Here is a 27,645-nt window from a genome sequence, read left to right as displayed (position 1 = left end):
TGGTACTTTGCCTTTAATGGAAGATGTCATTCATCTGTAAATTTGGTGAATATTTCTTCTCTTGGGCTGATTGACTTCTTCTGTAGGCATGGGAGAAGCAAGATTAATTTGCATCTCTTTGTGCACTGGAAGGGTTGAATGTGAATTATTAATGCATGAATCTTGGCTATGCTTGAATTTACCCATTCTAGAATGTGTGTTTTTATGATGCAGATCTGTCACTGGCTGAGACTTGTGTTAACCTATGTTCATACCTTCTTTTTCCAGATAAGAGTAACAACGTTAAGTGCTCTTCAGGATTATAGCTAAGATTAGCACTTTTGCAGAGGCTGGCCCTAAATAGCATGTGTTTCTGTAAAGCTAGCAAAATCTTGCAGTTCTGTGGTTGCAATTCTGTACACACTTACCCAGGACTAAGCCTGTTAAACTCCATGGGACTTGCTACTCAGTAGACATGCATAGGATTGCAGTGTTAATCACTAAGCCTTTCCTAACCTTGGGTCCCCAAATGCGGTTAGGCTACAACTCCCATCATCCCTGGCCATTGATCAGGCTGGCTAGGGATGATAGGCATTCTAGTCCAACAACATCTGGGGACCCAATGCTGGAAAATGCTATTCTAGGATCGTATCATAACATTTTGGTGCCGTGAATCCTAGGATGCTACTCTAAATCCAGTCACTTTTTTTTTTGCTGGTCTTGCTACCCATGGCAAAAACTGTGATTGCCAAAGACTCCACAGAAGTTCACACCTAGTCTTCCCAGAATTCCCGGTTATGTCCACCCACCAGCAACCAAGCCAGCCCCTGCCAGCCTTTTCTGCTGGAAAAGCAACTGGCTTCACTACTGCTGGCTGGTTGTGCTGGTCTCTCCTGTGGGAAATGCTGAAAGGGTGGGTGGGGGTTGCCAGTTTGGCTGCTCTGAAGCAAGGTGTCCCACTCCAAGCAACCAAAACCCCATTTGCAACAGCCTTCCTCCCAATCTTGACGCTCGAGACAGGACAGAGATCACCATGAAACCAGTGGAACAGTCCACACCCACCTCTGTGGTTTCTGAGTTGGGAGTCAAGCTTGTTGCTCACCAGAGGCACAGTCACTACAGAGAGCATGTCGAAGTGTGGTTACTTGGAATAAGAACTCATGAAATCAGCCATCCTTCTAAATGAGCATTGAGCTGTTAGACTGCCTTTGCCCAAATAAAGTGAAGGATTTGCCATTTTTGAATCCTTTGGATGTTGAAACTGACCTTGGCTGTTGTTTTGTTTCTAAAGCTCCCCCAGCCAATTATGCTCATGTTTAATAGTTCCTTTATATAATAAGAATGGAGTATGCTACTGCCATTGACGACAGCAACAGTCAGTGGTTGCCTTTATGTCTGCCAGTAGGTATAGGGGTGTGTGCATGTTTCTGTGTCTGTCTTTAGAACACCAAATTAAAACTGCCCAGATGTTATGAGCTGAAATCTCTGTTTGCCAGGTGGCAGAGTGTGTGTTTTGTTTCTGAATGTTTTCAGATAATTGCTGCCTATAGACCATCCATCATCTTCATATGACAGCTGTTGCTGTTCCCTTTAATTTTTCCTCATACTAATTTCTCAGTGATGTACCCAATGTATCCTATTAAGCTGTTTACCCAAACAACGCTAATTTGGTTTGGATAGAAGCTTCCCAGCGCATCTCGTTCCTGTACCCTTGACAGATTTCTAGTATTTTGCCAAAGATGTTCTAGCCTGCATGTTACTTGTAGGAATGGAAGAACATAGGAACAGACTTCAATTTTTGTTATGTTTTGTGAATGGCTGCCTTATTTTAAGAAACTGCAGTATATCTTCCAGTTTCAGAATCAAAGGATGATTGACAGTTTTGTTAGGGACACAGAGCTCTTCTTGAGGAGGGGAAAGAGAAAGAAAAGAAGGCTGCTTAGGCACCAAACCTCTAAACTGTTTTTAGTTATGAATAATTTTTAGACACGTCATTGGCGAGAAATTAACTTTGTGGTCTCCATCACGTTCTTTTCCCACTTGAATGTTGTTCTGGTTGTCTGCGTACTTTTCTGTGCAGTTTGGCAAATGCTGTGTTACACTGTTTCTATCCAAAATGCGTTCTCCGAAAAGGCAGAGTGGTTATACCTCCTTATGCCATGCTGTTGGGTCTTTCTTGGCCCTGAGTTTAGTCCACCATACTGTGGAGGAGAAATTAATGATATATGGTTTAGAAAGTGAGGTGGAAGAAACACAAATGACTCATATTTCCTTTGTTGCTACTTTCGGGTCTCTCATAAAGATGGGGTTGGCGGGGAGTGATGCATGGAAGTCTGTTCTCTCCATATATTGAAAGAATGAACATATCCCTTTAGGTATGCACACCTCTCTTCCCGTTCCCTCCCAATTCAGAAGCAGCAACAGACGAAGTGTGACCCATTTATTCTTATGATGTCCAAAGAGGGTATATTAAATGGAACTTGATGAATAGTCGCAAGACATTGCCTTGACTTTAAAGCAGGTTAGAATCATATAGAATAGTAGGGTTGGAGGGGGCCTACAAGGCCATCGAGTCCAACCCCCTGCACAATGCAGGAATCCAAGTCAGAGCACCTGACAGATGGCTGTCCAGCCTCGTCTTGAACGCCTCCAGTGTGGGAGAGCCCACCACCTCCCTAGGTAATTGGTTCCATTGTCGTATTGCTCTAACAGTTAGGACGTTTTTCCTGATGTTCAGCCGGAATCTGGCTTCCTGTAACTTGAGCCCATTATTCCATGTCCTGCACTCTGGGATGATGGAGAATAGATCCTGGCCTTCCTCTGTGATAACCCTTCAAGTACTTGAAGAGCGTTATATCTCTCCTCAGTCTTCTCTTCTCAAGGCTAAAGATGCCTAGTTCTTTCAGTCTCTCTTCATAGGGCTTTGTTTCCAGTCCCCTTATCATCTTTGTTGATCAGGGGACTCATCATCAACAGGTAGGGTAAGCTAGATAAGCTTGCAGTCTCTGGACTGTGTTATTTGGTGTCAAATGGTCCATAGTTGCCTTTTTTGTGGGTCATGTATACCTCTAAAAATATTTTTTATGAAGGAACTGTAAGACGCAGCATAGACCTGGTGTTGCCTTGGTTTGTTTTCTTTAACCATGAATAAGCGGAACGCTTGAATACTCAAACTTTGATTAAGGATTGGCCACAAATCAAGATTTGAACCACAGTTTGAAGTGAGTCCTCAAGTCATGGCTTGCATTGACAATGGCTGAACAGAGCAGCTCTCCTGGGTCTGTGTTGACAATGGCCTAGTTCAGGGGAGAGTTCGAGGTATCACAAACAAGGGTGTGCCTGCGTGTGTTCCAGGATCTATCCCTTCCTATCAACTCTCTGCTGTAGGGCAGGAATCACCTCTTCTCACCAGCAACAGCTTCTGATCAGCTGCTTTTCTTTCAAGATAAAAGTGGCCTTTAAACACAGTGGGTATTTTTTAAGTGTGCTTAACTCAATGTGTATTTGACTCTTAGTTCCAATGTGGCTGCTGTTGATTTTGGTGTTGTTAGAACAGTTACGTAATAGGAGTTGGATTTCTCTGAGGCCAGTTTTGGTGGTTGCTTTGCTTAGATGTGGAAGCATATGGCAGTGCAGCTGCTTCTCAGCTACCCAGGGCTTATGTAATGTCCGGCCCTTTGCTGTGGTTCCTCTGTGCAGTCTTTACCAGGTTAACACGACAAAGAGTCTTGGGACACCTTAAAAGACAAAACACATTTATTTATGGCATAGGCTTTTGTGGACTACAGCCTCTCTCTTTTTGGATGTATTGTGAATGCTTTCCAGTTCTCTCATACTTTCCTTATGCCGGTCTTCCTCAACCTGGTGCCCTCCAAATCTGTTGGATTGCCACACCCATAATTTGCAGCCAGAAAGGGAGCTGCAGTCCAACACATCCGGAGGGATTGGTCTTTAGGGTATCACAAGATTCTGGGGCCGTTCACACAACATGCTAACCCATACTCAGTGGTTGAGTGTGGGTTGTTGAACCATAGATTGTGTGTTGAACTGTGGTTAAGTGTGATGTCAGAACCCAAGACATTTTCCACAAGGTAGCTTGTTAACTGTGCAGTGTGGCTTATTTTTCTAGAACAAACCACCTTGTGAACTCATGGTTTGTCGTTGGGTTGTTCAGGGTGGTTAAAAAGCCACACTGCATGGTTATCAAGCCATCCTGTGAAAAATGCCCTTTGTTCAGACAACATGCTAACCTGCAGTTCAACAAACAACTCACGGTTCAATAACAGCCCACACTCAACCATTGAGTGTGGGTTAGCATGTTGTGTGAACAGCCCCTCCGCAGCAGACTAACATAGCTGCCCCTCTGGAAACTCTACCAGGTTGGAATTCTGTGCTTGCAGCTAATTGCTGCTCTCCCCCCACCCACTCTCTATTTCTGGTTTTGGTTTCCCATCTAGGCTACTGATTACAAGATGACTTAATATGCATCTCACCGGCTCTTTCCTGCCCCTCTTTTGAGAGTAGTGTTTCCCTCTTTTCATGCTATTTTGTGTACTCTCATGGAGAAAGAAGGACACTATGGACTGTGTGCCATTCCTTGATTAAAGAGATCACTTCAGCCACTTATGGCTGTAAGGGAAGACTGAATTAGTTAACTCATTCCTCCAGAATTTTCCAAATGCTGGATTTTCCGGTAATATTAGTCCCAAGTAAATAAATGTTTCTGCAGATCTCAAATGAAAAAGTACTAACACGGTTGCAAGTTAAATCTGATTCTGATTGGGAAAATTAGTTTTTAGTTTTAAAAGACCGCATTCTACTGAACTGCAGCACTGCCATTCCAAAATGTTAGAATTGTTTTATCTGTTAACATTTGCCTTTTTTCCTAGGACATTGTACCAGTGGATGCCTCTTATGAGGTTAAAGAGCTGTATGTGCCTGAAAACAAACTTAAATTGGCTAAAACGGATGCAGAGACTTTACCAGCCCTGGAAATAAATAAGGTATTACAGATTTGCTTGCAAGTACACACAAGTAACTCATCTTCTTGCCCACACATAATCTATGCTAGCCATTAGTACATTGCAAGTTTATATATTAAAATACACCCTCTCCACAAGTAACTTTGAGATTGCAAATTTTTTCTGCTGGGTTGCCTTGGGGGCCCCTCTTGCTCACCTGAGATGATCAGGTGTGTAGCTTTTTACAAGCCTGATGAAGTTGGGTTTGTTGTTGTTGTTGTTCAGTCATTCAGTCGTGTCCGACTCTTCGTGACCCCATGTACCATAGCACGCCAGGCCTTCCTGTCCTGCGTTCTCTCCCGGAGCGTGCTCAAGTCCATATTCATTGCATCCGTGATGCTATCTAGCCATCTCATCCTCTGCCGTCCCCTTCTCCTTTTGCCTTCAGTCTTTCCCAGCATCAGGGTCTTTTCCAGAGAGTTTTCTCTTCGCATTAGGTGGCCAAAATATTTGAGCTTCAGCTTCAGTATCTGTCCTTCCAATGAGCACTCAGGGGTGATTTCCTTTAGGATGGACTGATTTGACCTCCTTGCAGTCCAGGGGACTCGTAAGAGTCTTCTTCAGCACCACAGTTCGAAAGCATCAATTCTTCGGCGCTCAGCCTTCCTTATAGTCCAGCTCTCACAGCCATACGTTACTACTGGGAAAACCATAGCTTTGATTAGACGGACCTTTGTCGGCAAGGTGATGTCTCTGCTTCTTACTATGCTGTCTAGGTTTGCCATCGCTTTCCTCCCAAGGAGCAAGCGTCTTTTGATTTCATGGCTACAGTCACCGTCTGCAGTGATCTTGGAGCCCAAGAAAATAAAATCTGTCACTGCTTCCATTTCTTCCCCTTCCATATGCCAGGAAGTGATGGGGCCAGATGCCATGATCTTAGTTTTTTTAATGTTGAGTTTCAAACCAGCTTTTGCACTCTCCTTTCACCCTCAACAAGAGGCTCTTTAGATCCTCTTTGCTTTCTGCCATCAGGGTGGTATCGTCTGCATATCTGAGGGTGTTGATAATCCTCCCAGCAATCTTAATTCCGACCTGTGATTCAGCCAACCCGGCATTTCTCATGATGTACTTTGCATATAAGTTAAATAAGCAGGGCGACAATATGCAGCCTTGTCGTACTCCTTTCCCAATTTTGAACCAATCGGTTGTTCCATGTCTGGTTCTTACTGTTGCTTCTTGACCCTCGTACAGGTTTCTCAGGAGACAGGTAAGGTGGTCTGGTACTCCTATCTCTTTCAGAATTTGCCACAGTTTGTTGTGATCCACACAATCAAAGGCTTTAGCGTAGTCAATGAAGCAGAAATAGACATTTTTCTGGAATTCTCTTGCTTTCTCCATGATCCAGCGAATGTTGGCGATTTAATCTCTAGTTCCTCTGCCTCTTTGAAACCCAGCTTGTACTTCTGGTAGTTCTCGGTTCACATACTGCTGAAGCCTAGCTTGTAGGATTTTGAGCATCACCTTGCTGGCATGTGAAATGAGCGCAATTGTGCGGTAGTTTGAACACTCTTTGGCATTGCCTTTCTTTGGAATTGGAATGTAAACTGACCTTTTCCAGTCTTGTGGCCACTGTTGAGTGTTCCAAATTTGTTGGCATATTGAGTGCAGCATCATCTTCTAGGATTTTAAATAGCTCAGCTGGAAGACTGTAATCTCCGCTAGCTTTGTTGTTAGTAATGCTTCCTAAGGCCCACTTGACTTCACTCTCGAGGATGTCCGACTCAAGTTCAGTGACCGCACTATCATGGCTACCAGGGACATTAAGATCTTTCCTGTGTAGTTCTTCTGTGTATTCTTTCCACCTCTTCTTAATCTCATCTGCTTCTGTTAGGTCCCTGCCTTCTTTGTCCTTGATCATGCCCGTCTTTGCCCAAAACGTTCCCTTGAGATCTCCTTGAGATCTCTAGTCTTTCCCATTCTATTGTTTTCCTCAATTTCTTTGCATTGTTCATTTAAGAAGGCCTTCTTGTCTCTCCTTGCTATTCTCTGGAACTCTGCATTCAGTTGGATATATCTTCCCCTTTCTCCCTTGCTCTTCGCTTCCCTTCTTTCCTCAGCTACTTGTAAAGCCTCATCAGACAGCCACTTGGCTTTCTTGCATTTCTTTTTCCTTGGGATGGATTGAGTTGCTGCCTCCTGAACAATGTTATGGACCTCTGTCCATAGTTCCTCAGGCACTCTGTCTATCAGGTTATGCTTCTATAATTCAATTTTGAATGATAAATAACAATTCACAGATTATTCCACCTTCCAACCTTACATTTGTTATCACATTTCTCTTTTCCAAAATCCCAGTGATTCTGGAAACTTGCCTTGCTTAAGGAGTTATATTATTGGATTGGCTTATTTTCTCTTCTAATCAGTTTCACACTTGCTCCAGTAACTTTTTTTCTACAGCATTTTTACTGCATGTGGGGAGTTGATACTCTAATTTCATCCTGTTTTTTTCCGACATTCCCTACATTCCCTACATTTTATGCATTTTCCTTTTTCACATTGGTTAGCTTTAGTTCCTGCTGTTTTACAGATTTCTGCCTTTTAGGGTACAGATTTATGCCCGCACTTCACTTGATTAACTTCTCTTTTTATAGGCCTGAATTTAACTAGATCCCCTTGTAGTACTCATGCAACTTAATAACTTCTGCCCCTTATGTTAAGTTCTAATAAGTCCAGTTTTACAAAAACCACGCTAGGGAGAAAATAGTAAAGATCTTGATTTGGATGGTGCCACGGAATTTGGAATTGATTTAACGCTATCCTTTTTTTTTTTTTTTTGCAGGTGGATATGCAATGGGTGCAAGTTCTGGCAGAAGGTTGGGCAACTCCGCTTAATGGCTTTATGAGAGAGAGAGAATACTTGCAGTGCCTTCATTTTGACTGTCTGCTGGATGGTAGGACACTTAAAATTTTAATAGAGTCCACTTCTACTAGTTATGCAGGGAGGCTGTGGATAATCACTCCATTAGTCCTTTGAAAAAACAACAACCAACAGTCCTGTTTGCTTTGTGCCCAGTGAAAGATCAAGGGTCAATCTGGACTCAGACCCTGGACAGTTTAAAAAAATATTCTTGCACTTCCTGCTTTGGTGTTCCTGCTTCACCTCTTCCCTCCTCTGCTGCCCCTACCCTGCACAAATTGGTATTGCTGTTCTTTCCCTTGATTCTGCCTCACACTTCCCTCTGTCACTTGTCTAATAGCCATAGAGTTTTATAACAGCTGCCAGGAATCCATCCTTCCTTCCTCCATCCCTCTCTCCTAGTAGATAGAGGGGAGAGGGAAGGCTGAAGTAGATGTCATTACTGACAAAAAGCTAACAGAAGAGGAACTTGCCAGGTGGCCAGAGGTCATAGTGAGCTTCCCAGAGGAAACAGAGATGTAAGGAAAGATTGATTGATAATGCCTGCATCATCGTTTTCCAGAATGTTTACTCCATAAATATTTTAACCTCGTATACTAAAAAAATGTTTCTTTATTGGAAGCAAATGCAGTTCTAAGAATTCTAGGTAATAGTGTCCTTTAAATACAAGATCAACTGAACTTCAGCAATCACTGAAGCTTGAAATATTAAGTGTATAACCATACTTCATAATGATGTGGGTTTTTAAAACAGACTACATACGTATACTGTAGCAAGCTTTTCGGTGTTAAATTCACAGTGCATAAAAATTCAGCCAAACATTTAACAACTTAACAACAACTTAGGATGGATTTAAGTTGTTCAGCCTGAAAGTAAGTTTTGCCAGCATTAAAGTAATAGATTAACATTTTTCAATAATAGTTGGTGTGCAGTTAACTACTTTGACATTTTGATCATTTGTGGGTAAAACTTCGCTAAATATTTGCTAGATAAGAGAGTATTAACATGGTTGGGTTTCTTGAATACTAGGTTTGTTCCCAATAAAGTTGTAAGTCCCTGTATAACAGGACTGCATTTCTGTGATAGACTTTCACACTTGAGATGTATGAAAAGGTCCTGTTTCTGTCCAAACATGCATAGGATTGCACCCTAAGTATGTTAGTAATGACAGCACTGCAGTTCTGCACATGTTTAGAATTTTTGTGTGAAGAGCGTGTATGTATATAAAAGGATCACCTTCTCCCACACGAACCTGTTTGTATGCCAAATTCATCTTTGGTGGTCCTTTGCTGGTGCCTTTTCCTTCAGAGGTCAGGTGGGTAACTGTCACAAAGGGCATTCACAATTGTGCTTCCCTATCTTTCGAACGCTCTTCTCCAGGGAGTTTTGCTTCTTCTTTTTTTTTGCTAGCCAACATCAGAGTAGCAGTATGGGGATATAAATAGCCTAAATAAAAATAAATACGTGTATTATATATGTACACTTCCCCACCACACACTCTTTTTAGTTCATCTTAATAAGTCAAGAGTTGTTTTAGCTTTTCCACTGCAGTTGTGTATCTCTTCGCTTCCTGTCTTGTGCATCATTAGAAGGAAAGATGTTTTGCCCAAAGCATGATCTATTATGGCTTTTGGCTTGAACCTAATTACTTTTTCCCCAGGCAATTTCAAACCTATATGGTGGGGATGATGTTGGACACAATCCTGGCCTAGTCCAATTATGGACATACTGGAACCTTGCTGAATGCTTCCTATAGTAGTCAGTGGGCATTTTCATATAGTACTTTCTCCTGGGTGCAGTTGTGAATTGATGATGCAGCATCTCCAGAGAACTGGAGGCATTGCCGGAATGAGTATTGACTTGGAAGATTCTTGGGCAGCATGATTGGACTTCCAGCACGGTGTAGTGGATTTCCCACTTGCTGTAATAAAGTCATGGGAGCAATCAACCTGTCCTCTGTGTCTTTACCTAGATGACAGTGCGAAGGAGTGAAAATCTAGAAGCGCTGCAAGAATTGCTGAACCATACCTCCCACTTCTTTTTTAATTAATTTTTTATTGTGAAATTTCAACTTTATATATGTAAAGAAAAGATGGGAAAAAGAGAAATTATATACACACAAAAATTTCTATATATCCGTATCAGTGAATACATATGAAATGCATATACGTATATGAAAATACAACTTTCTCATAATTATACATAAGTTTCAACAAAAGCAGACCAGATATCCAAATAAGTACCCATTTGAATGTGGCATTTGTATGCCACCTGTTCAAATATTGAAAGCATTGTAAGGTTCTCAATCCATTGCATTAACTCAATCCATTGGTTAATCCTTCCAATGTTGTAATATCAATCTTCAGCTGTCAAGAGTATGGAAAATCCATTTATACTGACCATTCGTTAACTTCCAAGAAGCAGGTAGATAATTTAAAAGAGCCTGTACACTTCTTTGCATGCCAAGGAAACAGCAAGCAAGAACTTCTCCTATGCATCATGGAAAGGCATTAGATAGGACCATAGAAGCTGCCTTATACTGTGTCAGACCACTGGTCCATCTAGTCGGGTGTTGTTTACATTGATTGGCAGTGGCTCTCCAGGTATCAGGCAGGAACATTTCCAGCCTTACCTGGAGATGCTGGGGATTGAACCTGGGACCTTCTGCATGGAAAGCAGGTGCTCTGCCGCTGAGCTATGGCCCTTTTCCTAAAGATGCCTGTGGGGAATTTGTGGAAAGGCATACTCTCAAAGCATTACGGTTTAGAACAAATCTTTCTTCAAGACTTCTGAAGGATTTGTCGTCTAAATGGAAAACTGCTACTGTTTTATTTCCTGTTTTGTTCATTCTTTTTAGGGGGAATTATTAACCTATCGGTACCTATAGTTCTGTCAGCTACAAAGGAAGACAAGGAGAGACTAGATGGCTGCACAGCTTTTGCTCTGTTGTATGAAGGACGACGTGTGGCTATTGTCCGCAATCCAGAGTTCTATGAGCACCGAAAAGAAGAGCGTTGTGCTAGACAGTGGGGGACAACTTGCAAGGAGCACCCCTACATTAAGGTAGCTTTTGCAAGCTGCTTCTCCTTGTGTAGCCGTAATGGGGCTCCATAATAGATGAATAATCTATATAAACCAGTCATCTTCACCATTTTTCAAGCAGGAGCCACTTTGGCTCTAGGTATTGCCACAGAGGCCACTTGGGGCTGTGTGGGGGCCCTCTCCTGTTCTCCCTTGTCAAGTGGTGATGCTGTGCACCAGATTCATCAGAGGGCCTTTTGGGGCCTCTCCTCTCCATTCATCATCACGTCGTCCAAGCAAGGCCTCATCATCAGTCAGTCACCAGGCAGGCAGATTCCAGCAGGCTCACTTGGTCCTTGGATTGGGATGGATCTTTTGCTCTTAACTGAGGGTGCCCTACTCAGTGCTGCAGAGTCTCCCAGCACAGGTCCACATTGCTGCCTTTCTTTGTCCCACACGTTCAGTTTCCCCTTTAGCGCCTATGCAGTGCACCACTGCATCTAGACAGTCCCGCGGCCTCTTGGACTCCTCCGACGCCACAGCTCATTGGCTGATTGTTCCTCGGTTCCCTTCCTCTCCCCCACTCCCAGCTACCTTACAGCTGACAAATAGCAGGTCTGCTGACTCTCTACCTGCAGAGCCTGCTCTGCTAACCCAGATCATAGCAGCCAGCCCACCACTAAAGTAAACCAGGCAGTACTAGAGAGCCCCTGCTGAGAGCAAGGAGCTATTGCAAAAAGAGAGTGTGTGAAAGGAAGAGGGCGGAGAGCCACACTGGAGATAATTGGGAACTGCTTGCACCTTGGGCCTTGCAGTGAAGAATGCTGATGTAAACTTTGACCCATGTTTCCATGTTTGTTTGACAATTCTCTCTCCTGCTTTCATACAGCTGATCGATTGTATATGCGTTATGTAGCTGCTCAGAGTGTGGAAGTCTGACTGGAAGGATGTCTGTCTGTCTGTCTCTCTATGTATACAGATATATGACAGAACAGATTTAGCATGAACCCTGTAGACTGCCAGTGAAGATCAGAGAGAAGTTTGTCCTCTCCTGTGGTTTATAAATGTAGCCTTGTGTGCAAGAGACATACAGGAAGTACACCAAAATGAATTGCTCGGCGGTGATGACAGGAAAACAGCTGGCCTCCCTGCCTCAGGGCTTGGCTCAGCCAGATCAGAGTACTGGAGCCCAGCCTTCCGCTTGTCCTTTATTCTGACAAACAATGTTAATACTACATTTAACGTGATCTCTTAACTGTTACTGTGGCCCTAATTCAGGTCATAGTTCAGATTCTTAAAATGTGGTAAGAATTCTGGCTTCTGCTCCTGGCATGCTCAGTCTGCTTAGTTGCTAGATATCAGACCGGCAAAAGTGTATTTCCATCCAGTGGTCAGAAAAGCGGCTTTAGGGAGCTTACTTACACCCTCCCTGCCAGAAAGAGCTTACGGCTCCAACTTCAGTTGCCCTGACAACTGGAGAGCAGAAGGGAAGCTCACGCTGGTCTCTGCTATTGGCCAAAGTAGCTTTTGCCCTCCAGATATTTTAGGTTACAAGTCCCATCAGTCCTGACCATTGGCTATGCTGGCTGTGGCTATTGGGATTGGAGTCCAAAGCATTTGGAGGGCACCAGGTTGAGGAAGGCTGGGCTCTAGTATTTCTGTCCAAACAGGACTACCAATAAGGCCCCCAGCATGGATGTTTCCAACTCACCACTTCATTTCAGAATTCCTTCTCTACTTTTTTCCTCCACTTCCTGTCCCTTTTGTATGTTGTCTCTTTTAGTTCGTAAGCCTCAGGATGGGGTTGTGCCTCTTTTTTTTAAAAAAAAAGTATTGATGTGAGATGCTGTAGGAGCAATATTTGTCTGAAAAGCTGGATAACACTATAAATAAAAATAAGAGTGGGTGTGGGAATAATGACACTAGGTACACATGACAGTTAGATTGCTACCTGGGCAGGGCATATAGAACACACTTTGCCATTCTTAACTGCAGTGATTCCTGGTCAACCTCTGGGCCCAATTCAGAGTGCTGGTTTTATAATATAAACCGAAACGTGCTGGATCAGACCAAAGGTCTATCTAATCCAGCATCCTGTTTCTTATAGTGTGTGGCCAACCAGATGTCTGTAGGAGGCTTTAAAAAGGCTGTTCTGTAAGGATGGTGCCACTACAGAAAAAGCCCTGTCTCTTCTTTCGGCCAGTATGATAGATCTTACTGGTGGGCACATGAGCAATGCCTCCATAGCTGATCTTTGGGCATGGGCATGTTCATACAGGCTGTCTTCCAGATAACCTGGTCCAAAGCCATTTAAGGCTATAAATGTAATTACCAGCACATTTCGGGCTTTAAATGTAATCACCCCCAAGCAACCGGGTGTCTGCAGTTTGCACCAGCTGAGAATTTTGAACCATCCATCCACATCAGCAAGTTTCTCCACCCACAGTACCTCTGCCTTATCTGGAGGAAGCCTCTGCTTCTTTGCCCTCATCTGTCCCAAAACTGCCTCCAGGCACCCGTTCTGGGTTTCCACAGACTCCCTGGGGACCAGTTGGAGGCAACGAGAGGTAAGAGCTGTGTGTCATCTGCGTATTTATGAGACTTTAGGTCAAACCTCTGAATGACTTCTCCAAGTAGCTTTATGTAGATATTGAACAGTGGCCATGGGGTGGAACAGGAATCCCTCAGCACCACCTTCTGGGAAGTACTGCCACCATAACACCATCCCCCTGCTCCTACCCTGATTAGGCGACCCAGAATGATAACATGATTAATGGTATTGAAGACCACTGAGAAGTCCGAGAGAATGAACAGTATTGCACTCTCCCTGGCATATGTCATTCAACATGCTGACCATGGTTGTTTCTGTCTCAAAATTGGACCAAAAACCAGATTGGAATGGATCCAAATAATCAGTATCATTCCAAACCACCTGGAGTCACCACCTTTTCCAGTATCTTACCCAAGAACGGTCCATTGGATACTGTGTGATAATTATCCAGAATCAAGGGATACAAATTGGGGTTGGGGTGGGTTTTTTTTTTTTTATAACAAGTGTTTAACCACTGCCTCCTTAAGTGCAGTAGCAGCCACATTCTCCCTCAGAGAGGCAATAACCTTTTGGAGCTGTTCTTGTGTTTATCATCCTGAATAATCTGGCAACATCAGCAGACCTGGCCACCTCACTGCTCACCCCTAACTCCAGATTAATTTTGAACAAGTTAAAAAACACAAGTCCCAATTCAGATCCTTGGGGTGGAGGACTCTACTTCTTACATCCCTTCATTATGAGAATTGTCATATTTATGCCTACTATCTGCTTCCCATTTTTTATCCAGTTAGCAATCCACAAGAGGAGTTTCAAAGCCTTAAACATTTTAAACTTTAAAGCCCTAAACAGTGGGCTGAGGATAACTAAAAGATCCATATGAACCTGCCCAGTGCTAAGATCCTCACAGGGATATCAGTAATTCAGTTCAAAGTGCTGATTACTACCTATAAAGCCCTATTGGAAGACAGAAACAAAATTCAGAGTGATCTTGATAGGCTGGAGCACTGGGCAGAAAACAGAATGAAATTTAAGAGGGATAAATGCCAAGTCCTGCACCTAGGAAAAAGAAACCAAAAGCACATTTACAAGATGGGGGATACTTGGCTCAACAATACTACAAGCAAGAAGGATCTTGGAATTGTTGTCGATTACAAGCTGAATATGAGCCAACAATATGATGTGGCTGCAAAAAAGGCAAATGCTCTTTTGGGCTGCATTAATAGAAGCATAGCTTCCAAACCCCGTGAAGTACTAGTTCTGCTCTACTCAGCACTGGTTAAGCCTCATCTGGATTACTGTGTCCAGTTCTGGGCACCACACTTTAAGAAAGATGCAGAGAAACTGGAGAGGGCAATGAAGATGATCAGGGGACTGGAAACAAAGCCCTACGAGGAGGGACTAAAAGAACTGGGCAAGTTTAGCCCTGAGAAGACTGAGGGGAGATAGGATAGCGCTGATCAAGTACTTGAAAGGTTGTCCCAGAGAGGACGGCCAGGATCTTTTCTCGATCATCCCAGAGTGCAGGACACGGAATAATGGGCTCAAGTTACAGGAAGCCAGATTCCGGCTGAACATTAGGAAAAACTTCCTGACTGCTAGAGCAATACGACAATGGAACCAATTACCTAGGGAGGTGGTGGGCTCTCCCACGCTGGAGGCATTTAAGATGAGGCTGGACAGCCATCTGTCAGGGATGCTCTGACTTGGATTCCTGGATTGAGCAGCGGGTTGGACTTGATGGTCTTATAGGCCCCTTCCAACCCTACTATTCTGTGATTCTATATGTCTTAAGACCAGCTACCTGAAAGACCACCTTCTCCCATATGAAACTGCCCAGGTATTAAGATCTTTGGAGGAGGCCCTTATGATGAGACTGTCACCATTGGAGGCATGTTTGGTTGGGGGCATGAGAGGGGCCTTCTTGGTCGCTGCTGCCAGGCTCTGGAACTCCCTGCCGAGGGTGGCCAGGTTGACTCCCCTGTTGTATTTGCCTGCTGGCAGAAATACATTTTTATTGAGGCAGGCCTATGGCATATAAGCTGGTCTGCTGCTGAAGTGGTTTTTAAACTGGCTGCTGCTTATTTCTTTGATTTGTTATGTTTTGATTGTGTTTTTAATTTATTTAAATTAGATTAAAATTCAATTTAAATTTGTGATTATGTTATGTTTTAATTAAGATTGTGTTTTAATTTGGTTTTTATTCTTAGTTGTCTTGAGTGCAGTAATTTCACAGAAAAGCGGGATATAAATGAATTAATAATTCGGTCACATATCAATGGCTTGAAATGTGAACTCCTTTTAGATTCCAGTATGTGTGTGTGTCTGGCAAACTAACTCAAGACCTTTTGGAAGGCAATAATTTAGTCAGTTGCTTTTCAGATGTTCAAAGCAACTGACCCTCTCTGTGTATTGCCGAACTGTGCCTCCCTCTCCCCTCTTCCATCCTATCGAAACAAGTTGCTTCCTTAAATTTCCTAGATGGTCATGGAACAAGGAGATTGGCTAGTGGGTGGCGATCTGCAAGTCCTTGATCGTATTTATTGGAATGATGGCCTTGATCAGTACCGTCTCACCCCTGCTGAGCTAAAACAGAAGTTCAAAGACATGAATGCTGGTGAGTTCTTTGAATGAAGGTGGGTGGTATGAATGAGAAATCCCTCTCCTGCTGTCTGGAAGCTAACTGTCCTTGCCTCTTCCAAAGAAGAACAGCACACTACCAGTGGAATTCAATTTTTGTTTTGAACAAAACCACAATTTCTAAGGCTGCAATCCTAAAAAGCAGTAGTGCTGGTGGGGGAGAAGTACGAGCAGAGTAGTTCTGAAAGTTTCTGCTGCTGACGAACACCCTTTCATACAAGCAAGCTTGGCTGTTTCAAAGGGTGAACAGCAGCAGTAATAATTTTCAAGTACCTCTCTGGCTGTGTATGCACGTCATTCTTGCCCTGCTGTGGCTGTCAGGGATTGTGGCCCATGGCAACTTAAGCCTGCCAGATAGGTCTTGACGTATTGTGTATTGTATTGTCTGGCATCTCTCAGTGCTTCAGCCTTTTCCTTTTTTCCTGTGAACTGTCCTGAACTTCCTTTAAAAAAAAACACCCAAGAACTTATTGCGAGGGAACAAAGCTTGTGAGACTTTAGGAATTTCTAGTGCGATGAAAGGTATCTCAGTGTTTTTTTAAAATAGCTGTGGGAATAGTTTTTCTAGCTACACAGTATGTGTGTGTGTTTGTTTGTTTCCATGTTAGTGTTTTGCTTTAGGAAAATAAGTAACAGACCAAGTAGCAGTAGTCTGGCAGCTTACTTATTCTATGCTGTTCTAGTTGGAGGAGCAAGATGTGGGGGCTGAAAATGGAGCTGAACACTATATATAAGATGCTGCTCTAAATATCAAAATGGAATAAGTAGGGCTACAAGCGTCAGTCAGTTACAGCTTTAGCTGGTGAAGTGGTGGGTGCACATCTCAGTTGGTAGGGTTGAGATTGAAGGGCGCACCTTTGTTTTCTTTGAATTAATTTTGTCACCTGTAACAGAGTGAAAAAGCTGGGAGAAGGGAAAGACATTTCCTTTCAATAATGAGCAGTAGATTTTGTTCAAATTCTCAAAAATAAATAGTCTCTAGAAGGTATCAGAACTGAAGATGTACTAATAGAGAATGTACTTCAATAGATCAGCTAATTCAATTGGCTAGGTGCCAGATGTTTAATCAATGAAAACCCTTTCATTGCCTAATAAAGAATGTCTTGACTCTTGCAAATCTTTAATAGCTTGTGGGAAAATCAAATATAAAATGAGAAGTGAGCTGCTGCACTTCTCTGTAGTAAAAATGAGCAATAGTTGGCAAACAACTGTGGATATAAACAGGCTTACAATTTTGTTGAAGACTATGGCCCTAGTCCAGTGTTTAGCAATCCATTTGTGGAAAGAGATTTCTGTGCATAGTTGTGCTCCCAGTCCAGCATAATGGCCAGCTGTAGGGGGTGGGAAGCTGGGTTTTGCCTTCACCATGTATTTTACTCACTCGCACACATGCTTTCTCTCCCTGTTATGAAAGGGAAGCAGCATCTTTTTCTCTCCTTCCTGTGCCTCATCCTCGGTAGTGGGTGATTTATTCTATGACACTGCTAAGTTTGATAACTCCTAAAGCAGGTTTGGAGGTATGGCTGGGCGGCAGGGAAGGTGGTGGTGATGGTGGGGAAGGTCCTGCCGCCACTGCTGCTGTAACCAGAGGTCTTCAGTTCTGTGTTTAATGCCTGCAAAAAGTCCTTTGGGAAAAAAAATGCATTGATTGGACAAGCATTTTGCACACACGTAGTGTTAGTTAGTTTGTTACTTTTCTTTTATAGCCTTTTCCTAATTCAGACCTATTTAAACATTCCTGTCACAGCTATATTAGCAGGCAGTATTAAGGCATTACATAATCGGTGATGAGAAATGGCAGCCCTACACTGCTGGACTGCAGTTTGAAGGGACCGTGGCACCAAAAGCAGGGGATATAGCCTTGGCAAATGTCCTCTTTGGAGAAGATGCCAGCCAGCCAGTCTTTGATGGAGACATTACATATTCCCAGTGGAGGTACAGCCCAATGTGGCAGAGTTCACTGCATTAAGTTTATACTCTGATCTCTCAATCAAATGTTTGGCATAGTCATGCAGGCAATCCATTGACATATCTCTCTGCAGGTATCTGAACTCTCCCGCCCCCGCTTCCCCCACAACTTTCTCAGCTGCATTGGGAGAAGAGCATTTCTACAAACGATGGTCCATGCAGTGACTGAAAAAGGGGTGTATAGAATATTTCAGGCTGTTTGTCATTGGCTGCTTCTGCCTAAATTAATAATCCTAAACCATGTTGAAATCTCTCTCTTTTGTTTAGATGCTGTCTTTGCTTTCCAGTTGCGCAACCCTGTGCACAATGGTCATGCCCTGCTAATGCAAGATACTCATAAGAAGCTTTTGGGTCGAGGTTACAGGCGCCCAGTTCTGCTCTTGCATCCCCTGGGAGGTTGGACGAAGGATGATGATGTTCCTCTGATGTGGCGAATGAAGCAACATGCAGCAGTGCTAGAGGACGGAATATTGGATCCAGAGACAACCGTTGTGGCCATATTTCCCTCTCCCATGATGTATGCTGGGCCAACTGAGGTATGGCAAGTTGTCACATAACACAGCTTGCTCATTTCTTTTATCCTTTTGTTCTGGACTTAGTTTGCCTCAACTAATTTCCTGAAGTTCATTGATAATATGGTCTCCTTTGGAAACAACTGTTTCTCTACAAAACCCTTGCGCAGGTCATGGACGGTTAGGGCTCTTCTGCAGTGTTGATAGAATTTGGTTTAGAGCCCTTAAAGGAGGGGTCCTTTAGTGCTGAACTTCAGAAACTGTTTACATTTGAAGTGTCTTGTGGTGCCATCTCTTCCCCTCCCCTTCATTTCAACTGAGTTATAAGTGCTGTTAACATATTGAACCATGGACAAAACTGAAGAGTTGGGATCTCTCTGCCCCACCCCTCTCAGTCTTTATTCCAGTGTTTTTCTTCTGATCTACATGGAGTTGAGACAAGCCTGAGCAAACAACTGAAAAGAAAACATGCTTTTGGCAGACCCCTTGGCTGAGCAAATGTCATGAAAGCATGACATACAGTGCTGTAAACTGGCTCTCTTTTAATATTTGATTTGGAACTTTTGAGTTGCTTAACGGTGGGATTTAGCTTTTATACCACATTGCCATATATTCTCCCTCCCTCCCTCCCTCCCTCCCTCTTGTGTGTGTTTGTGTGTGTTTGTGTGTGTTTGTGTGTGTTTGTGTGTGTTTGTGTGTGTTTGTGTGTGTTTGTGTGTGTTTGTGTGTGTTTGTGTGTGTTTGTGTGTGTTTGTGTGTGTGTGTTTGTGTGTGTGTGTTTGTGTGTGTTTGTGTGTGTGTGTTTGTGTGTGCTTGTGTGTTCATTTCATAGTGCTGATGTCATTTCATTTCATGTCCTCCTCTGGCTTGCGTGCGTAAAGTCCACTTGCCTTCAAGCTATTTATCTTGCTGGGTATGGGGTGGAGATGGCGGGGTAAAATACACACAGAACACAAGCCAGTCTTAATCCAAGGATTGAAGTGGAAGGTGTAGCATGGGGTGAAGATTGTTCATAGGACAATCCTTAATGTGTGACTATCTTTGATCTCTCTTCTCAAGATTAAGCAACATGTTGATTACTTACTGTGTAGCTGCTTTCTTCCTCAAGAGTAGGTCATGTAGCGCTGATTCAGATCGGGACCAGCATACACCAGAAGAGAAAGATTAAATCTCACTACCCTGCCATTTGCTTCCTGAAATCCCCCCTCTTGGCACACAGAGATAAAAAAAAAGAAGGAAAAGCCTCCATTAAAAAAAGGGTTTTTTTGCCTGGTCTGAAAAGGCAACGAAGTAGGCTTCAGGCAGACCTCTTTAGGGAGGGCTTTCCATTTGGCGCTGCCGCAAAAAAAGGCCCACTCACGAGTAGCCTGCCACTGAATCTCAGTGTGTGTGGGCTTTCAGAGCAGGGCCTCAGATGATGATCTCAGGGCTTGGGCAGGAACATATAGGAATAGGCAGTCCTTTAGATACTGTGGCCCCAAGCCATAAAGGGCTTTGTGAGTTAATGCCGGAACATAATGTATGTTCAACTTAAATTATGGGCAGGCAACTTGTTTCCCTCCAGAAGTTTTAGCCTACAACTTCCATCATCCCTCACCTTTGGGTATGCTGGATTGGAATGATGGCTGCTGTAGGCAACTTTGTGCTTTTTATCTTGCATGTGACCTTGAAGAGCTTGCACCTTTAAAGGCGGCCTAGAAATAATGTTAGATCTATAGGCCAAGTTGCCTACCCCTGCTATAAATCAACCCTTCCAGTTGGCACAAGCTGTCTTTCCTGTAGGACTATCCTGATATGGAAATCTGAGTGCCCACTTTGTAGAGAGATCATTATTTATAGCTGAGGCATATTAGCCAAACAGTGTGAGAAAACTGGTGTAGCTGCCTGTGACTGGAAGCTTTGCAGATATGCACAGGAATGGAATAAGACCTCCAAAAGGGGGATCTTGCAACTCCCAGAGAATCCTTAGAATATCAGCTTTTACATTAAACCAAAAGAGATTCCTTCTCAAAGGACTGCTGAGAGAGTTTGCAAAAATGCAAAGTGAAAGCTTTCATCTTTATTCTAATATTTAGGTGAGAAAGGTCTCTCAGTCCTATTCATTCTCCTCTCAGTGATTACTGTCATGTGAGGGGAAGAGTGGGGCTGTGCTCACTTGCCCGTTGCTCACTGCTGCCCCCCACCCTCCATGCATTGGAGAAGGTCTGACGGTGGGGAGCCTGGAAGCCTGGCCCATCGGTTAGCCAGAGAAGGAGCAGGTGCAGGGAACTCGCTTCTCCCCTTCCTGTCAGAAAGAGTGCTCAGCTTCTTTTGCAGAAGAAAGAGGAAGAATGCTCTGGCCCACCCATTTGCTTGAAGGAACAAGAGCCACCGACGGCTATTCAAGGAAGAATACCAGCAAGGGAAGACCAGCCTGGCCTGAATCATATTTAAAGGCCTACTTATCGCTCACCACCTTGTTCTGGCCTTGAAAAACCAGCCTCCCTCTTCTTCCTTTCCCCCCCACTCTCCTTCCCTTGCGTGTCTTGTCTTTTTAGGTTGTGAGCCTGATAGTAGCAGGGCCTGTCTGTCCTTTTTTACTGATGTGAGCCACTTTGGAAGGCAATAATTGTCTGAAAAGCAGGATGAAAAATGCAATACATAAACAGATAGAGGTTCCCCACATGACTTAGGATCCTAATCATGCAGGGATCTCAGTCACATGGGGACCAGACTTGCCTAGAAAAGGCTCCCTGCTTTAGATCTCCAGCCCCAACCTGTGGATGGTGGGGTGTGGGGTCAGCAGGGGATGCCTGGACAGTGAGCACCTTACGGTAACTGCATGAAGGGAGAACAAGTAAATAGCGCGTAAAACTTCCCTTAATCCAGTCTCCATAATGCATCCCTCAAATGGTGGTATTCTTTCAAAGAGCACTGCTAATGCACATTTTGAGTACTTCACACTTTTGGCTGCAAATGTGGCCGGATTACATCCCATTTATTTCAGTGGAAACAAATCATGTGCCAGATTGCATCCTTTGGCTATTTGCCACATTTCTTGTGGTTTCTGAAAACTGTGCATGAGTGAATGAAGTCGCGTATGTGGACATGTTTTCCCTTATGAAGTTGGGATTTGTATTTGGAGAACATGGCGGCAAGGAGTTGAACAAAACTTGTACCCGCAGTCCTCAGTCATGCATACAAATAAAGTAAGAAACATTCCTTAATTTATGCCGCGTTTTCCAATGACCTCAGAAAACCACTTGCCAATAGTGCGTTTTCGCCGACTAATAAAAGACAACTCTTCCTTTAATCATTTTCTGTAGGTCATTTAGAAGACATTGGTACCAGATTTGTTTCTGTAGCACAAATGACTTTCAGAACAACAGACAGCTGCTAAGCCAGTATGGTTATCAACTGTCTGAACATGGTTTTTCAGTCAGTAAAGATTTAATGGTCATGTTTTGTAAATCCCAATCTAAACATATTTTTCGGAAACGTTAAAAAATGTTTTTTATGGGTTGTTGTCAACTAAACTAGGAAGCTGTGTTTACAGCCTATATGTTGTTACCTGTATGATAGCAAACGATATATTTAAAAAGAACAGATACTTTTTTTGGTGGAGATGCTTTTTGCGGGGGGTGGTGGTGGTGGTCCTGATTGCTAAAATCAGTGGGGAAGATGAATGTGTAACTCGCTTATGTCTAGCTCTGCTCTACCATTCTCAAGCTTTTTGAAACTGTTCTTTCTTACACACATTCTTAATTTTTAATAACTTGCAGGATGAAATGCTTTCTTGCTTGCTTTGCCTTACGGCAACCTGGAACATATAATTATCCAAATCTACCCCAAATACCCAGAGATGAAGTGGCACAGCTGTGTATCCTTGTATAAATGGGTTATACCAGTGTAATGCAAACTCCTAAAAGACTGCATAACAAGGAGAAAACCACATGTTTTTGCAACACACCTCGCTCCATCAGCAGCATAATCTGGTGCATGTCACTCCTCTCTGTGGTCAAGGTGAAAATGTTTACCACTTGTTCACTCTGGCAATGGCTCAGTTTGCTCCTAGCTGTAATATATATATGCTGGTGTGCAGAGGATTTGTGCTTAAACTTCTTTTATAGTACTTTGTGCATTTTAACTTCCTATTTTAAAAGTTGTCTGTGTGGTGGTCTTGTCTGAAGCCCAGTGTCTGATTTGTAATGCAGTGTAAATAAACAAAACAGGACAAGACTGCATCTGCAGTGACATTTATATTGATCTGCAGGCATTGCATTCAGGGTACCATACTAGGTATGGGTGTCTAAAGCGTTGCTGTCCACTTGCTTGTAGTGATTGTCTTTTCTGCCATTGTTTATATGCAAAATGCTGCAGTAGCTGCCTGTTGCAAAGTTTCCAAAACCTACACTAGGCAGAAACATGCAGAAACAAAATAGGGGGAAGACAATACTCTTTGTGGCTTGAGGAAGCTTTGGTGAGAATTTCTCTGGCTTTCACACCAGAAATAGGCATCTCTTCATGCTCTGTTTTATGATCTGGGTCAAATACCCCGGTGTACAATACAAGAATATTGTATTTACCAACTGTCAAGTGTGATGAGAGAGGAGGTGCTTTGGCTATGGGGCGGTATAGAAATGTAATAAATGAATAAATAAAAGAATATGCCATCAGTTGTGAAGGCTATATAGATATAGAATTTACTGGGTTTTTTCTCCTTTTCCGCCTCTTCCCTGATTTGGCATTTCTTATGCTGCCCTTTTGCTTAACACTGGGTTCATATCCCCCTACCCCTCTTGGGCAGGGGCATCCCCACCCCCCACTAATGTTACATGTACAGGACCTTCTCCTTTGCCGCCCCTCAGTTGTGGAATGACCTGCCAGTAGAAATGTGCCTGCTGACCTCTTTGAAGGTTTTTAAGCAGGCATTAAAAATTCTATTATTCCGGCAGGCCTTCCGTTTGAGAACTCTTGCTGCTTTTGCTGACTTTTGTCTGTGTTGTTTTATTGTTGAATTAAAAAAAAAGGTTTTAGTTCAAAGTTGTTTATAGATATATGTTGTCTGTTTATATTGTCCGTATGCTTTTATGTAAACAGTTTTTAAACTTGGTATACTATATTTTAATGTTTTAACTTTTGTAAACTGTGCAGAGAGCTTTGGCTATGGGGCACTATATATATGTAATGAACAATAAAATAATAATAATGTGCACCAATATTAAAATAAACGACAATTTTGCAAATCTTCTTCTAACCTTGGTTGTAAAGTAGTTTCTTGTATTTTGAAGTAGCAAAAGTGGCAGAAACATTTCATTCTTTCAGAAATAGAATTCACCAGTACTGCTGTTAATTTCACAGAGTTTCAGGGATACAAAGGTCTAATTCCTCAACAGCCCCGTTAGACATGTTTACTGTTGCACCCATTTTTTTACAGATAGTGACTTGTCTCATGAAGGCTGTACTAAACATACATGTACACTACTGATGTCTTGGCATGACTTACAGTTGAATGTGTGAGTAGTTCCCTTTTAAAGTATTATGTTTGAAGTGAAGAAATATGAAAGCTGTGTCTGAAGTTGTGGTTGGTGATGGCTGTTGGTTATATACAAGTTGTCATATGATGTTTCCGGTATTCAGACGACTATGTGCGCATGACTTCAGTTTAAGGCGGTTACTTCTTCTGCTGTCTTGTCCTAGACATACTAGTTTTAGAGTTTTCAATGTAGGGGAGCATTCAAACATGTGACGTCTGGCCTGGTCTTCTTAAGTGGTATAGTCCTGGAAGGCTAAATTGGACCATTGATCTGTGTAGCTCAGTCTTATTGACACTGAATGGCGGCAGCTTTTGAGGGTTTCGGACGGGGCTTTCTGCGCTAGCTGGAGATGGGAGGATTGAACCTGGCAAAGCATGTGCCCTGCTATTGAGCTACACCCCCCCCCCCAAAAAAAAAGCCTTCCCTGACAGATGTTTGAAATGGCTTCTGTTGACTATGGAATGCAAAGGACTGCATGCCCAAGCTACTTTTTAGCAGTCACTGGGGAAAACCCTGGCTCCATTTATGGTGTACTCTTGCTCCGTTAGAGCCATTAGCCCACAATTTAAAATGGACTTGATTAGACTTGTCAGATGTTACTCCAGCCAAACCTTGACTGTGGCTTCTGGCCCATGACTTCATAGTGGTCAACACATCAGAGTCACACACTGTTGGGATAAAATCGCATTATCCAGTCAGCTTCGGAGGAAAACAGAATGCACCCTTGGGGAGATGCTAGATGAAAGAATGTTTGGGCTGACAGACATGCTGATTTAGCATACTGTCACCCAGAAGCCACAAGAGCTCTGTAACAGCCTCTTTGGTAGTCCATGTGGCAGAGAGCACGGAATTAGTGCTAATCATTGTGTGTCTCACAGTCCAGCTTGCTGAGGGATAGTTGCACAAAACTCCACACATCTTTACTGCTTTGTGGACACCGTTTCCAGTTCTCTTTTAGTGCTCTTCCTGTTTAAACTAAACCAAGTAGCAGACAGTGTCAGAAGCTACCACCTGGATATGGAGTGATAAGGTGCCAGATGAGATCAGAGCCATTCTAGGGGGGAAGGGCGAGAATCTAATGGTAGGTATTCAGCATGTTATGGAAGACATACAAGTCAGGAAGCTAGACAGGGAGCTCTCTCCAACAAAATCAGAACAACAATAGGAAACCCTGACTCCACCCAGTTATTATTATTCAGATGTATATACTGCTTTCCACCAAAGTATCAAAGCAGTAAACACAAAGTACAATGGCATAAAAATAACCATAAATATAACAGTAAAAACAAAACGATACAATTAATCAGCAGTAAAATTGCACACTCTGCTGTGTGCTACGAACTACAGCTGGCTGGGTCACACTTCAGGGAAACCCTCTGTAAAGAGATGACTTTTAAGAAGACATCAGAACTGTGGGGGCCTGTCTAGTATCAATTGGTAAAGCATTTCAAAGGGTAGGTGCTGCAACATTAAGTACTTCGGAGGTAACCCTCCAGAGCATGTGACACCCTCAGAAGTGCTCCCTCTAACAATCACAGAAATAAGACAGGGACATAGGGAGTGAGATGGTCCCTAAGATGAAACTAAATCCAGTGCAGCCTAGGGACTAAACTATATAATGACACTGTCCAGACACAGCACCTAATTAAAATACCCCCTCTCTTCTGAATATTGTGTCTTGGCTTTTTGTTTTTGCTTTGGGCTTTCATTTGGAGGAGGAAATTCCATGATTTTGAATAGTGCAGAGGTGCTTGCAACCAAATGGGCAAGGGACAAAGAGGAGTGAGTCCTATAAATCTTTTCTGATATTGTTGTATTTGTATCTATTTTATAGATCTTCCAGGCAACCAGCTTAAAATAAAGAGTTTCTTGTTTTAAGTTATTTTTTTATTAGTAAAACAAATCACTATGTTAAAAAGACATGAATTTTGAAATCTGTTGGCTAGAATGAACATGGCAATTTTTCTTGGGCAGAGGTTCTGGAAAAAATTAGGAGGGTCTCAGTTTACTCCTTTTCTCTGTGGTAGTAGGGAAACCTTAGAAACTAGGAGATGAATAAAAGATCTTGAATATTGTTCATTTGTTAATCTCATGATTCATGATGCAAAGTTTAATTGATAGGTTAGATTAATCAAAATGGCCTGTTGCTTGATGACCTCACCATGTCCTCACCATAGTGGGGAAGGCTGTGACCAGGTGACCTGTGTGTCTGTTCAGTCTGCTGTCTAGGTGCTAACTGTTGATGGGCAACTTCAAGGCCCCTGCGCTTGCATTTTACGCATGTTTAAGCTTGACTTGGACTGGCTATTTTCTCTAAAGTAGGATACACGGGCACCCTAGTTGCTTGACTCTAGTTGCTGTATTGTGTAGGAACATATCTTCATGTTCATGAGACCAAAGGAGGGCTCATTAACACAGGTTTGTAGCCTCCCTCAGGAGTGATAGTCTATTCCGACTGTTGGCAAAAATTATCTGATTATTAGGTGATATCCTGCTCTTTGGGAAGCTGCTCTATACACACCGCTATGCAATATCTTTTTTGCAACTGTATTTGTATCCAGGCCCTGTCGATCTGTTTCATATATTTATCGTACACACATGCACACACACACATGCGTGCACGCGCATAATAAAGTTCACCACAGTAACTCCGTTTTTGGTGAGTATATGACCCTGTAGCTTAGTTTAGAGATAGAACAATATTTTTCATTTCATTTGTCTAGCACTAACCATCTTCTGCTTTTCTTGTTGCTCCTTTCTTGTTGCTTCTTCTAACGTTCCCTCTCAATTCTTGTTCTAGGTTCAGTGGCATTGCAGGTCGAGGATGGTAGCTGGAGCAAACTTTTACATTGTGGGCCGAGATCCTGCCGGCATGCCTCACCCTGAGACTGGAAAAGATCTCTATGATCCAACCCATGGTGCCAAAGTGCTGACGATGGCGCCAGGCCTGATAACGCTGGAAATTGTACCCTTCAGAGTGGCAGCATATAACAAGAAAAAGAAATGCATGGATTACTATGACTCGGAGCAGTAAGTTATTTTTCGGTTTTAAAAATTAATGAATGTCCCACAAAATACTTCAGGGATGGTGTTTGGGGTTTGGTTTTGCATGCCAGCATGTTCTAGCATATATTACTTTGCTTCCAAGTAAATTCTTGTTTCTCGGGGCCTAGGTTCAGTTCATTTTTGTCTGATTCAGGAACCACACTCCCCAGTCTCACCATTAGTAGTTTTTAGTTTTTGTATCTTCTGACCTCTGTGTAAAAAACAACAATAACTTGAATCTCCACTGCTCTGAAGTTGCTTTGCCACACTGGGTGGCCTTGGAATGGAGCCAAAGTGTGTTCCCACATCTATAATAAAAAAATATTACTTGTCATTATACTGTAGATCATGTTGCAATTTTCATTTTAAACATCTTCATTTGGGAGTTTAGTTTCAGGCTACATTTGATACTGTTGTATAACTTGACAAGTTTCTAGATGCGTGTTTACATTTTAGTATGTTTATAATTACAGAAATTTATCCATCTGTGATAAGTATATACTTGTCTAAAGCCTTTCTGCATAAATCTTTAATCCTA

At 42.8% G+C, this 27,645-nt stretch overlaps 1 protein-coding gene across 2 annotated transcripts in view; it reads left to right on the top strand.

Moving 5' to 3' along the window:
- Nucleotides 1-27,645, top strand: part of PAPSS1 (3'-phosphoadenosine 5'-phosphosulfate synthase 1) — a 90,017-nt gene that overhangs the window by 36,020 nt on the left and 26,352 nt on the right. The window contains exons 6-11 of one of the 2 annotated variants that reach the window (XM_084855831.1): nucleotides 4,869-4,982; nucleotides 7,780-7,891; nucleotides 10,715-10,920; nucleotides 15,908-16,043; nucleotides 18,302-18,570; nucleotides 26,863-27,092. In XM_084855831.1, the coding sequence (XP_084711957.1) occupies nucleotides 4,869-4,982; nucleotides 7,780-7,891; nucleotides 10,715-10,920; nucleotides 15,908-16,043; nucleotides 18,302-18,570; nucleotides 26,863-27,092 (1,067 nt within the window). Of the gene's footprint in view, nucleotides 1-4,868; nucleotides 4,983-7,779; nucleotides 7,892-10,714; nucleotides 10,921-15,907; nucleotides 16,044-18,301; nucleotides 18,571-22,307; nucleotides 23,780-26,862; nucleotides 27,093-27,645 lie in introns of those variants that run through there. The other variant, XM_084855832.1, reaches the window with a different exon arrangement.

This window comes from Heloderma suspectum, chromosome 5 (assembly GCF_057233095.1).
Source record: "Heloderma suspectum isolate Gila_16-S chromosome 5, 16-S_ref, whole genome shotgun sequence".
NCBI lineage: Eukaryota > Metazoa > Chordata > Lepidosauria > Squamata > Helodermatidae > Heloderma > Heloderma suspectum.
Note: the sequence above shows the minus strand (reverse complement) of the source record. Positions and strands in the feature narration are given on the sequence as shown.